The 12,848-nt window shown below is 50.1% G+C and overlaps 1 protein-coding gene across 1 annotated transcript in view; it reads right to left on the bottom strand.

Moving 5' to 3' along the window:
• The window catches only part of POU2F3 (POU class 2 homeobox 3), a gene marked incomplete at its 3' end in the record, with an annotated part of 41,732 nt that extends 29,659 nt beyond the window's left edge, over positions 1–12,073 (bottom strand). Inside the window, exons 1-3 of the mRNA XM_082010069.1 lie at positions 11,808–12,073; positions 7,446–7,499; positions 6,626–6,694 (exon numbers count right to left, since the gene is read on the bottom strand). Of these exons, the coding sequence (XP_081866195.1) occupies positions 6,626–6,694; positions 7,446–7,499; positions 11,808–12,015 (331 nt within the window). The 5' untranslated portion in view covers positions 12,016–12,073. The remainder of the gene's footprint in view (positions 1–6,625; positions 6,695–7,445; positions 7,500–11,807) is intronic.
• Between the last annotated feature and the right edge of the window lie 775 nt (positions 12,074–12,848).

Raw genomic sequence — 12,848 nt, 5'->3', positions numbered from 1 at the left:
ATTAATCTCACCTATCCTGAAGATTTTGTCACTCCAGTTGACAAAGCACAATGCCATTAGAGATTGACAAAGCAGGCCAGATGCAGAATATTTTTCAATGTACATTTTCTAGAAGCTGAGAAATGAACTTGTTCGCATTAACTGAGACAAGAATCAAATCTCTCACCTCAAACAACACGTGAAGTTAAAAGATTACCCAAGAGTGGGTAAAGAAAAGAATGACAATAATTGTTATAACTATAAACAATACTTGACCCACATAGTGTAAATGAAGCAAAATTCTCACCTGCACTGAGAAGGATGTGGTTCTATTAAAAAAAAAAAAAGATATTCATAGAATGATTAAGGTTGGAAAAGACCTTTAAGACCATCAAGTCCAACCATCAACCCAACATCGCTGTGCCCACTAAACCATGTCCCAAAGCGTCACGTCTACATGTCTTTTGAACACTTCCAGTGATGGTGACTCCACCACCTCCCTGAGCAGCCTGTTCCAATGTTTGACCACTCTTTCAGTAAAAAGATTTTCTCTCATATCCAATCTAAACCTCCCTCAAATACATTCCTCGGGATTTCAATTCACTTTAGAGACTCAAGCAAATTCCAAGTCATAGCCCTCACACTACTGTTCCCAGCAGTCAGACCAGTGACATCTCCAGAGCTAGCAGGAAAAGCCCTGGGTGGTAGGAGCTCACTTAAACCACCTTCTCTCCATTTTAGTGGCTACCTCTGATTCCCTCCAGCTGTGTCCAGTGGCACTGGGGAGCAGAAACTGAAGCTGAGCAGACAGCAGTCAGTTCCCTGGGTCCTCACGTGCCCTGCTGGGATGCTAGCTGTTCCCAAGGCTTACCTGAAGAAGTGCTTTTGAAAATGAGCAAGGGAAAATGTGAACAGGATGGGGAGTTTTTGCAGCAGCCAGATAGGGCTGCAGTTTTCATGTTAACCGTTTGCTCTAAAGACACAAACAAACTGGGGCACTGGAGCATCTCCATGGGAAAGTTCAGGCTGGTTAGCAAGGAAAGTGAATCTGTGCTGACTCAGTCAGATGGCTACAGATTCCAGGGGAAGCTTTCACTGAAGACTCCAGTGTTTCCCTGGGTTATGAAAACACCTCTCCTTTGTCAGCAATGCCTCAAAGAAATCCCATCTTCTAGTGCCACTGCAGCTCTGAGTGCAATATACCCTTCGTGTGGGGCAGGGAGCGGGGGCAGAAAGCAGGACAGCAAGTGTGGGAGACTCGGGCAGTTTCCAGAAGGAAACCCGAGGGCAGCAGTTGTTCCCACGGAAAACATTTCACCTGCAGGTGCTGGGAGAGGGCAAGTCTCCTCTCTTATACCAGAGGCAAGAGGCAGATCAGACCAACTCTTCCTTTGCCCCTCTAATTCAAGTCAAACCAGCCTTTTGTTCCCTTTTCCCCTCCCCATCCTTTTTTATCCTCTTCCATAATGGGATGTTTAAGAAAAAAAAAATAAAATAACCCAACCTCAAACCCTAATCACCTTCATTTGAATTTCAAATATCCCCCTTCTGGCCTCCCCCACGCCCCAACTGACTCGGAGCTGGGAATATGGAAATTTCTCCTGCTTGCCTTAAATGTGGCTGTGCTATGAAAATCATCAGCCTTATGCAAATCCCGAGCAGGCCCAATTGCCATAGCAACCAGCTGTTTCCAGCCCGACTGCTGCCGCTTTCATTTATTCGGGACTTGTCCTGGGGCCGTACATGGCTGCAGGGGGAAGAGACAAGAGAAATCCTGGAGGCTTTGAGGAAAGTTTCACCAGGGAGAGCTAGTCTTGGAGAGCAAAGGCGTAGCCAAGGACTAGGCTCAGCGTGGGGCCGGGGAAGGCCAGGTTTCCTCAAAAGACTTTGGCCTGGCAATCTGTTTCCAGCCTGATCTGAAGAGGTAAGAACAAAAGGCAAAAGAGCAAAGCTCAGACTGTGCATCCCTTAGCTTGCCCGCTGAGCGCAACAAGGAGTGCCCACCAGCTCATCCCGCAAAAGCCATTGCGCCACTCAGTGACATCCCTTGCTTGTGCGCCTTTCCTTTCGCCGGAGTTAGAAGCTGATGCAGAGGTCAGAGCCTCCAAGCCCTATTCCAGCATGAGACACCACGTTTAAGAGAGACCCTACCCAGACACCTACAGTTGCAATACGACAAACGGCCGCCTTCCCAGACAGAGCCCAGCAGAGATCAGGGCTCCGTTCTGCCGAGAGCTGTACCCATCCCTGAGGAGAGCAGCACCGGCATCAAAGAGCTTACACCCTGGCAAAAAGGTGGGAGAAGAGATCAGGACCCTCACTTTGGAGCTGAGGAAGCTAATTAAGTTTGCACAGGGAGCATGCGGCAGAGAGGCAGACTGAGACAAGGTCTCTGTCATCTGCCCTGATACGGATTAAATGCAAAATGCACTGACATAGAAGCCGGGGTACTGGGAGGATCTTTGGCTTGCGTGGGAAATTTTGGTGTCCAGTTTCAGGGCTGACCTTGCTTTCTCTCCTCCACTGCCAGGGGACCTTAGGTGGCTTGCAGCAGCAGGGGACGGTGTCTCATGCTGGCATCCTTCCACGGGCACAAGCTGGCTGAACTTGAGGACGCAGGGGGAGAAGAATGGCATTCAAAGGAGTGTCCCCTCGAAGGGGACACATTGCAAAACGACAGGAGCAGATGCATCATAGCTCCCTACCATTTCCATTTTCTTGGAGGTCTTTCTTGCCCTCAGAGAGAAGGTACCTGCTTTATTGCTTCCTAATGCAGCCAGATAGTTTACTCAAGCTGTGAGGGTTAGATAAGCCTGCTGCCATTGTCACCAGAGTCAGAAGCAGGCCAAGAGCCCAGCTTTCTGGCTCTGTGTGCCCTCCTCTACCTGGCTGCTGCTCTTCCAGATCCCAGACCTGACACAGCTGGGCGAAGCTGCCGGGTCAGCCAACCACCACCATCCCAAGGGAGCGATACCAGCTGCTCCCGAGGCAGCGATAGTGCTGTAGGGCTGTCCTACATTGCACCCACACGTACACACCCCAGCTCCTCTCCCCGTGTGCTGGGATGCCCATCGCGCACCCCGCCCTGGGCTCCTGGCAGGCTGGCCAGTTCCCCGTGTTGCAGGGTGGGGAGGGAAGATGTTCGGAGCGCCTGCAGCTATTCAGTTACCGATGGTTGTGTTTGAAGAGCTTCCCTATCGCCCTTGTTAAAGCTTTGGCTTCCCCCCCATAGCCTCAACAGATGAAATCAAAGGGAAGTAGCTTTGCTTGGTGTAACCTGTTTTGATCAAGCAGATAAACGGGGAACAAGTGTCTGACACAAACAAACAGACAGACAGAGGCAAGTCCCACCTCAGCATTTTGTTGCATCAGATACAGAGGGCTTAGATAAACCACAAGAAGGGGGAGATCTCTGCCTCTCGGCTTGAAGACCAGGGGCGACACTCTGCAGTGCCAAGCCCCCACAGTTCCCATAAAAAAAAAAAAATCAACCCAGAACTTGCTGGCATGGCTTTCATCATCTTTAAAAAGATGAAAAGAGCTTACAGCCAAAGCGTAAAACTCACGCTTGTCATTACCCCCCATGGAGTCAGCGGGACTGCCTGCGAGCCCAGCCACAGCCGCCGCACGCCAAGCGTTAAACTACACCGGCATCACACAGGAAAGGGTAAAGAGGACCCTCAAACTGGAGAGGTGATGTGGTGCTTGGGCTGGGGCTGACCTACACAGCTCCTGGGCGATGGGGGAAGGCTGTCCAACCCACAGCCCTCGTGGGAGAAACGCCTGCCTATTTCCCTCTTCCCCCTCACACACGTACTGTGATAAAAAAGGCAGAGTTAAACTAAAGGAAGGCTTAAGATTCACAGGACTGGGCAGGTAGGTAAAAAAAAAAAATTCTAAGAAGTATTATCATAGTTTTTTATAAAATGGCAAAATTTCACTACAACCAGTAGACATGGAAGAGTAGAATCAAACATGGGTTTTTGGAGAACATCTTACTAAAAAGCTTTGAAGAATTTTCCATTAAATTGGTGTGGGTGAAAAAGAAAAAGCAGCTTAACTCTCCTAACCTTCTATGAGAGATGAACAATTTTGACAATTTTCTCAAAAAAAAAAAAAAAAGGCCCCATGATTATTTTAAACACTTTCAAAGTAAAACAATGCCCCAAATTACCCTTTTTTCCCCTCTAAGCCTAGAACTGGCAGAGATATAAAAGGATGAGATTATGCTTCTGCTACTGACACTTCCCATCAGATCTTTAGGCATCAGTTTTAGATCAAGGGCTTGGTTTACAAAAGCATTTTGGCACCCAATTCCCTCCAGTTTTTTTTTTTTTAATTCTTCTTGGAGCCAGTCTGCATCTTTTGGTGATGAAAGGCTTTAGTAAATATGCACCTAGAAGGATTTCCATTCTTTATAAGATATAATATTGTTAGTTTTGCAACTGCCCTCTCTTTTGGGGGTAACAAGGTTCCTGGGGACCTGTGTGGATTGGTCCAATTCATCAGAGAATGGGTCTTCAATTAATGAATCATTGGAAAACAGATTTTCCCACATGAAGCTAGTAAACAAAACGCTAAACTATTAGGTGTTGCAGTAAATATTCCTCTAACAGTGTGTATAAGGGAAAATAAAAACTTCCAGGGAAGTTCAGTACAAAGAGCTTGGTTGTTTATAAACAGAATGGTCGGAAAGGGGCGGGGGGGGGGGGGAAGCCAACAGAGATGTGTAGAGACTTTAGGTAAAGCATCGAAGCAGCCCCTCTGTGGGCTTGGCTGGTCGTGAACTGCCAGCGGGGCTGACACGCCGGGTCACACCAGCTGCAGCACAACATCCACAGCTGAGCGCTGGTGCGCGACCCTGCCCTGGCCACCCTGCCCGGGGGCCCGGTCACCCCCCAAGAGGGGTTGTGGCTGTTTGCTGGAGTCCCACAAGAAGCTCCGAACTCTCTGCAGTATCTCTCATCACAGCTAAGTCTGGTGTGGGGAGCTCTGAAGATCCGGAATGGATCAACCAGGCACGGGGACTGCATTAGAAAAAAAGAATAATTTAAACAGGTTCCTTGTATCAGTCCGCAGGGAAGTGTCACTCTTTTGCAAATGAAGGAGATTTACTCGTTCTGATTTCCCTGCTTGATTTGAAGGCTCCTAGAGCAGACCTAATGCTGCTGCAAACATTTTTGCTATTTTAAAACAAATTGACTTCACTTCTCTGCTTTCTTTTCTCAATTACCACTAGAAAGAGGTGCTACAGATAGCTCTAATGGCTGTCTGGGAAGCTTAAGCGGAAAACATATTTTATCCAATCAACTGTGGTGCCAGCTTCTCACCTATTTAACACTATTGACTACAACATCAGCAGCCAGACTCTCCCACTACATTTAGTAACAGCCAGTACCAAAACCAAATACCCACTCTTGTAATAATACAGCCTTCCGTAATCTTCATTCAACTACGCTATCCATCAGCTCTGTGTGCCAAGATGCATGAAACATTTCAGGAGACCGGTTCCAAATTTAAGGCCCATAACATCTACCAGCAGTTTTTGAAAGAGCTTGGGAAGTCGGGGACATGTTTGTTGCTAGGCGGCTTGGAAACATTTATCTCAAAAAAACAAACTGGGGTCATCTGAAAGCCCTGAGCAGAAGCTGACCTGACCAAAGTCAATCAGAGTTCACTGATGTGAACAGAAGATTTTATCTCTACATTAGATTATGTCAAATAACCCAGTTCAATAGCTAAGAGCACAGAGGATTTCTAGTCTTCAACGTACAGTATAAATAAGGGAGTAGTTTTAGCCCCACTCAAACATGCCTAGGTTGTTCTGGTTTTGCCAAGATCTAATTTTTTTTTTCTAAATCCTCTCAAATGACAACAGTGAAAGAGAAACAGTAAAAATCATTCCATGTAAAATTTTAGTCTGCTAGTTTATATCACACCTTGTGGCAGTGTGCAGAAGTTGGTAGGTAACCTGGCAGAAATCAGTGCTAACACCAGCGCTATCATCTTCAAAGGATCACCCTGTTCTTCAGCCTTCCATATTCAAGGAAAACTGGGACTCCTAGCCATGGAGCAGCGAGAGTCTGAGCAGCTGTGAGGTGGGAGTAGTGGAGATGAGAAACCCAATTGTGCTTCAAGATGAAGAGCGGTAAATTTTTGCTGGAACTACCTAGCTGGATTTGGTTATTCCCAAAGTCCTTCCCATTTTTCTACATATATGTGGCCAAAAAAGGCTTAGTCCCCGGGGCACTTTGTGTAAGGAAACGTTCCTGACAAGAACCCCATGTAAAACGAAGAGCTGTTTGTGCTAAACTGAGCGGATCAAGACTATTTCAATGGCATTATTCCTCTGGCAGGACGTGAGCGTACTTCCATGCTAAAACCGCAGCGGACATTACTGATACACACACTGATTCACTGCTGTTACAGAAGGATCTTGCATGCTGATCAAGATACGAATGCAATCCTAGCCCAGAGCGCATTCTTGATCAACTTCCCAAGCTGGTTGGAAGAGCACAATGTGGCAGCAACAGAAGTCAAGCAAAGCATGGACAGAAACTTCCAGCTGCCATACCCTCCTTGTCTTTTCTTTCCCCTCCTTCCTCGGGCTCCCTTGCCTGCCCCCCATGTCCCAGACCCTCCTTACCTGGCTCCACCTGGTCGGGTTCGTGCCGAGTATCTGTGGAATCTGCCGCATCACCGCTCATCTTGATCTCTGGAAAAGGAGGCACAACTGATTTTAATAACAGGTCACAGTCACAGGCAACAGGCACATGTGGCTTCCACTAAACAGCACAAATGAATGTGTAATTATAATAAACCATCAGACTTTCAAATTTCTGATTCCTCAACATACAGTCACTAGAATATTCATCAGCTCCGAGGATGCACTTTCCCTCCTGTTGCTCTTTGCATCCCCCTCATTCCTTTCCTCCCTCCCCAATTTGATGCTGCGTTCTCACCTTTCGCATCGTTCCTCCCCCGCACAGAGGATGAGGGGTTGTTTAACCGCTGGGAGCCCCCAAGCCTCAGTGGCCTCTCCCCCGAGCTCTGTGCAGGCTTCCCAAACCAGCTGGAGTGGCTCTCAGTTTGACACCGTCCCCCACCACACCTGTAGAGGCAGGGGACCCCTCCCACGTCCCTTCCCCGTCCCTCGAGATGGCTCGGCCAGTGCTCGGTGCTGTGCCGAGCACACGCGGGGAGGGCCGGCCTCGGAAAGGCAGGCGCAGAGCGAGATGCTCTCAGAGAGGAAAGTGAAGTCTCTCTCCTCCCTTGCAAACTCACCCGGCTTCTCGCAATACATCTGATCCCCGTTTGCCCTGCTCTCTCCCACAGGCATGTGCTCATGCCCCTCGCAAACCACGAAGCAGCTGCCTTGCTCCAAAGCACCGTCCCCAACCAGGAGCAGGAAGAGCTCCCGCACGTTTCCCTTCATCCTTATCAATGCCAAGAAATTTGTCATTTACCCTTGAAGTGATGGCTGCCACCACACCCAGGGCCACGTTCGCCTTCGGGCACAGCTGAAAGAAAAGGTGGGAACAGTCAACTTTACACTGGATTGCTCATCTCCTCCTTAAAAGAGGCAAAGTACACACCGAGTGAAAGAAGGAAGAATATCTATTCAAATTCAGATGGACACCCCCTCAGCTCTTCTACCCTTTGCATGGGAATTTTAACTCTTTGCAGGCTAGTTGGGAAAAAAGATAGTAATAATTTTTTATGAAGAACCAACTGATTTGCATGTGCTTCCTGCAGCCAATCCCGGCCACCGAAGTCATCCGATTTGCATCGGGGAATTAACAACAGTGTGGAAACTGCGCAAGTGTTTGCTGTGGCTTTGCTGGGGTAGAAAAGGCAGGTGGAAGCCTTCTTAAAGGCATCATGCAAACCTTTTCCTCTTTCCTATATGTGCCTTGTATTATTTCCAAACAGCCAAAAGGATGAGAAGCCTATAGGTTTTTATATGTATTTCCCTCTATTAATCACACCAAAGCAGGCAGGCCTTTTTGTTTGTTTAGGTTTTCTTTTACCCCATTCAAACTTCCAGTGTGCAAATGGCAAATTACCTGCTTTTTGGCCAAAATGGAATAGCTTTGTTTAGGTTAAAGTTTGAAGCTTTTTCTTCAGCAAATGAATACAGGAAGAAAAATAATTACAAGATTTTATACCAGAGACAGAGTGCAGAAACATTCATATACTTCAGAAGCTTCCTTTCTTTAAATTGTATAAGGGGGGGATGGGGTGGGGAACAGAGAGGAAAGATTTGTGGGGCTGGGTTTTTTTTTTTCCCCTTCAAATAAACCCTCTGCAATTAAGACATGAACATTTAGTGGGGCTTCTAAGCATTTCTACTGCAGGAAGAGTAATTATCATCAGCCATAAACATCTTCTTGTCTTGTAATACTGCCAAGGGACCCTAACTTAGGCAATCTACAAAGCACAAAGTTTTGCTTGCTGCCAAAAAGTATCTTAAAAAAAAAGCCAAGTTCTCATAAAACAGAGTGAGAAAAATCTTAAACCATGCAGAAGTTTGGTGCTTGCATTAGTGAGAAAGTCTGCGAGTTTGCAAAAAGTAATGCAAGTTTCACTGTGAGCACACAAATAATGAATGAATGCATGTTAGCAAAAGAAAATTATCTAATCCCCAAGACCAAGGAGCCCCTTATGGGCACAGAGCAAGAGGCAGAGCAATTCAGGCAGAGCTGAAGAAGGGAGGATGAAAAAGCAAACCATGAGAAGCTCTCTCCTGCTCCCAAGAATGATCCCTCAACCTCTCTGCCATTTATAACCTGGGGTGGGCGGGGAGGAACGGAGGAATTGCAGCTGCACCTTGATTACATAACACATGCTATCCATCAGTTAAATTCCCTCCTCCTGGAGTCAGGCGATAACAAGATACCCTGTGATTCTCTCATATGTACAGCAGAAGAATTTTATTTTCACAACGTTTTGAATTCCCATTATAAATGTACGCAAGCTATTACAGTTTAAATATCTTGCGGGGGGAACAGGAAGAAAAAGAAAACCCTTTTGATCAAAGCCTGCTGATCTGAGTGGTTTGGGGCTGGCCAGTTTCTGTGTACCTATGGAGAGCAGCGCAGCACTAGTCATCCTCTGAGCGGTCCTTCAGAACAAGGAGCAGACATGCAGTGGAATTACTTTCTAATATGACATAAGTGTAGCCAAGATAAAGGCAACACCTTTTTATTGACACCCAAGAGTCTTCCACTGTAAACCAGGACAGAGTGATGCATTTGGCTTTGACCCCCTCTCCATGTGAAAAAATATCTCAAGACAAGACAGACTGTGAGTCCAACTAAACGCAGGCTCCTTCCATACAGCTTTGCCAGGTTGGCAATATACAGAGAGTGAGCAGGCTAGTAAAAAATATCTCTGGGAAAAATCATGCAACTTAGGACTGCCTAACTCCTAACCACAGACCTATTAGGAGCCGCCACTGCGGCCTGGGCCATATTAAAAATGTGCTGCTATACCTCAGCTAGCAAACATACCTGGAGTAGGGGTAGTCTGGTTTGTTCACCCAGCCCAAAGAAACTACACCAGTGCAGACTCTTCTCTGGGGATATATCTGCATCTGTATTTTTGCTGAAACAAATGGTGTCAGCAAATAAAGCTTTCCCAAGCCCTTATTCCTAGCAGTTGTTCAGACATGGGCACTAGGGTAAACCAGCCTGATGACTTTAAAAGGAAAAAAGAAAGCCCGTGGAGGGGGGGGGAACTCAGCTTCGCTGAGGCAATTACTGGAGCCTACTGAATTTTCTGCGCTTTAGGTGCCCAAGCCCCTCTGGAGGCTGCAGGAAGGTGAAATATCCAAAAGCCTGGGGAGGAGGCAGAGGTACGTGCCAGGGAACGCGCTGCTGCAGGGAAACCCTCTCGGCAGGGAGGAGGGCGCGCGGAGCCCGAGCAGCCCACCTTCACCTTGCACGCTGCGTCTTCTCTGCGCGGCCGGGGAGGAGACAGAGCGTACCTCTGCAAGCAGCTCACTGCAAGGCCTTGCTCTTCGGGGACCCCAGGGCTGAACAAGCTGAACTGCCTCTGCACGAGGGTGAAGAAACACGCTCCCACCAGCACTGGGCTCTGGCACGTGAAAATGGTTGGGCCCAGGCTGGTCTCCCTCCCTGCGAAAAGACTGCTTAAAGCTTAGGCCCCTCTGACAGACGGCGGGTGGGATGATTTGGGAGAATGGAAGTTCAGCATGCACCCAGCTCTGCACAGATCCTGGACAAATCCGCCTGGGAGTGATGCCACTGGCTTTGACAGAGGGCACAGTATCGATTATGGGAATCTTCTCATGAAGAAAGAGTCTCCCACAAGCAAAGCAGATGGGTGGATAGAAGCCTGCGGGGGATGCGTCCCCGAGAGACACCACACACAAGCACACCCATCGCAGGTGCTCAGACTAGTCAGGCTCACACGCTGAGCCAAGACCATGAGCCTCCCGCAGCCTCTCCTCGCTGCCGGCCGTGCGGTGCCGGGGGCTCCTCCGCTGCCCTCCCCGTGGCTGGCACAGGGAGCCAGCCTGCCCGGAGGGGTGCCCACCAGCCACGGAGGGGCTGCTGGCATCCCAGAGGCACGGAGAGGCTGCAACGCAGCCTTGGAGCAGAGGCTTTGGCCATCTCTGCCGGCCCGCTGCAGGCTGACGCTGTGTTAGGTGGTGGCATTGCCACAGCGTCTGCCTTGCCCTGCAGGCCTGTGAGCCCACATGTAGAGGGGCTACAAGCACTGGGCATGGAGCCCTAGGTCTCCCCTGCACAGCAGGACCACCAAACGCCTGAGCTTTGCTGCAGCGTGCCAACAGGCATGCAAAGAGAATGAGCCTGGCACAGGCTGATGGACATATCCGCGCCCTCCTCTCCAATCCTGGGGACAACACGCAGCGTCTCCTGCTGCACAAAGCACTGGACACAGGTCACCAGCAGGGCACGTGGCTCCCAACGCCCTGCTGCCTGCCCCTGCCACAGAAGGGGCTGTCAGGATCTGGCCTTCATTGCTGCCACCGCTCTGCTCCTACCCCGGTGTCACCCTCAGCTCTGGCATGCCCAGGGACGCCATCCTTCCTCTCGAGCAGGGGGGCTTGAGCTGAGGGCAGAAGCTAAACTCACTCTGTCAGGGCGAGCCAGAGCTCAGCACAGCTCCAAGGGATTTGGCAGTGATTGCTCTTGCTCCCCAGCTAATTGCAGAGGGGACGTCTGCTCAGAGATGTGAGGCTACCTAAGCTGTATCTCCGTGTCAGACCCCCTGGAAGGAGTCTCTCTCTTTCTGAGTATCCCTGTTCATTCATTCCTCGCTCAACCCAGCCTCCTACAGCTCCCTCCTCATTTATTTCTCTCTCCTTTTCCCTCTTTGCCATTAACTTTTCTCCTTCCAACCGTGCCATTTTGCTCTCACACAGACACTCCCCTCCACTCTTGCCGCATCCCTCCATGAATTTATCCCCTCTTACTCCTCCCAGCTTTATCCCAATGACTGGACCCACAGGTCAGGAACTAAATGCCCATTTTCCAGGTACCTGAGAGACTTCTGCACTCTGCTCCCTGACCCACGTTAGGGTGGGCAGCGTGAGCAGTGCATCCACATTGTGGGCATGGCTTGGCAGCCCCCTAAAACAGGATCAGGGCAGCATCCATCCCCAGGTAGGAATGTAGGCACAACTAGGCACTGGCTGGGATAGCCAATTCCAGCGGGAGAAAAGAGGGAAAGGAGGGAGGAAAGGTCACAGGAATCAGAGCAATCCCATTTCCTGCCCAAGTCCACGGTCTCAGCTACGTAGTGAGCTCCAGCCCGATCCTTCCTCAAGTGCTCTTTACCTGCATGCACAGACTCCAGGTTCACCATCCTGCTGGTGGAGGGAAATCCGCGGTGCGCCCAGCCTCCTGCCGTCAGCCCCAGGTTGCCAGGGGCTGCCAGTTTGCCCTCCCTCCTCTGCCACCCGCTGCCTCTCAAACCGGGCGTGGGTCCGCTCCCGAAGGGACCTAGAGCTCCATTGCCTGTTGCCATGCAGGGCCAGGTGAGCATGCGGCGCCGCGCCACGCCTCGCCCCACCTCCGGCTCCCTCGGGTGCCCTGACACCCAGCAGCCTGGCGCCCGGCCCATGCAAAAGCGGCCATTTGCATATTAGTAACTCGGGAATGGATGAGTCCCTGCAGCGCTACCAGGGCGTGGGGTGGGAAGGAGGGAGGAAGGAAGGCGGTTTGCCCGCCCTCAGCTGCACAGATACACCCCGCAGCACCTGCCTGCTGGGCTGCAAGCGGGGGGCTTTGCAGGGGCTCCGCCGTCAGCCCCAGATCTGAGTTGGCCCCTCGTGGATAGGCTTTTGGCTCTGCCCGTTGCAATGCGTGGCTGAGAGAGGCCAAGGCACCGAGCCAGGCTGGGCAGCAGCCACCAGCACCCAGAAGGGAAAGCGTCCGAGCTGCGGGAACAGCCCGTCCAGTAACCGGCCACTTTGTTTCTGGCCACCCTGATAAACTCTGGGGTGAGCCGTGAGAGCAGCCTGTGCAGTTGAGTCTTTGCATCCCCTAGGTCTGGGCTGAACCGGAATGATGCCATATGAAACAATCGGCACAAAAAGGAAAGTTGAGAGCTGCAAAGTAACTTGACTTGGCTAAAGACACAGGGCAGGGCTAGGATCAGCACATGGAGACTGCCCTCTCCTGACTTCTGCTCTGTGTGGTACATCAGTCCCCCAAGAAGAGGAGAGATGAGGCAGCCAGCCTCGTCCTCCTCCTCCATGTTGTTTAAAGCTGCAGTATTTAACTGACTTCCAGGGAAGCCAGGGAAAAAAAATCCCCTAATGCTGGCTTCTTTGGTAGAGAGCTGCCAGAGGACAGATCCTCAGCCTACGCCCTGTG

This window comes from Phaethon aethereus (genome assembly GCF_964289735.1).
Source record: "Phaethon aethereus genome assembly, chromosome: 23".
NCBI classification, from domain to species: Eukaryota; Metazoa; Chordata; class Aves; order Phaethontiformes; family Phaethontidae; genus Phaethon; species Phaethon aethereus.
Note: the sequence above shows the minus strand (reverse complement) of the source record. Positions and strands in the feature narration are given on the sequence as shown.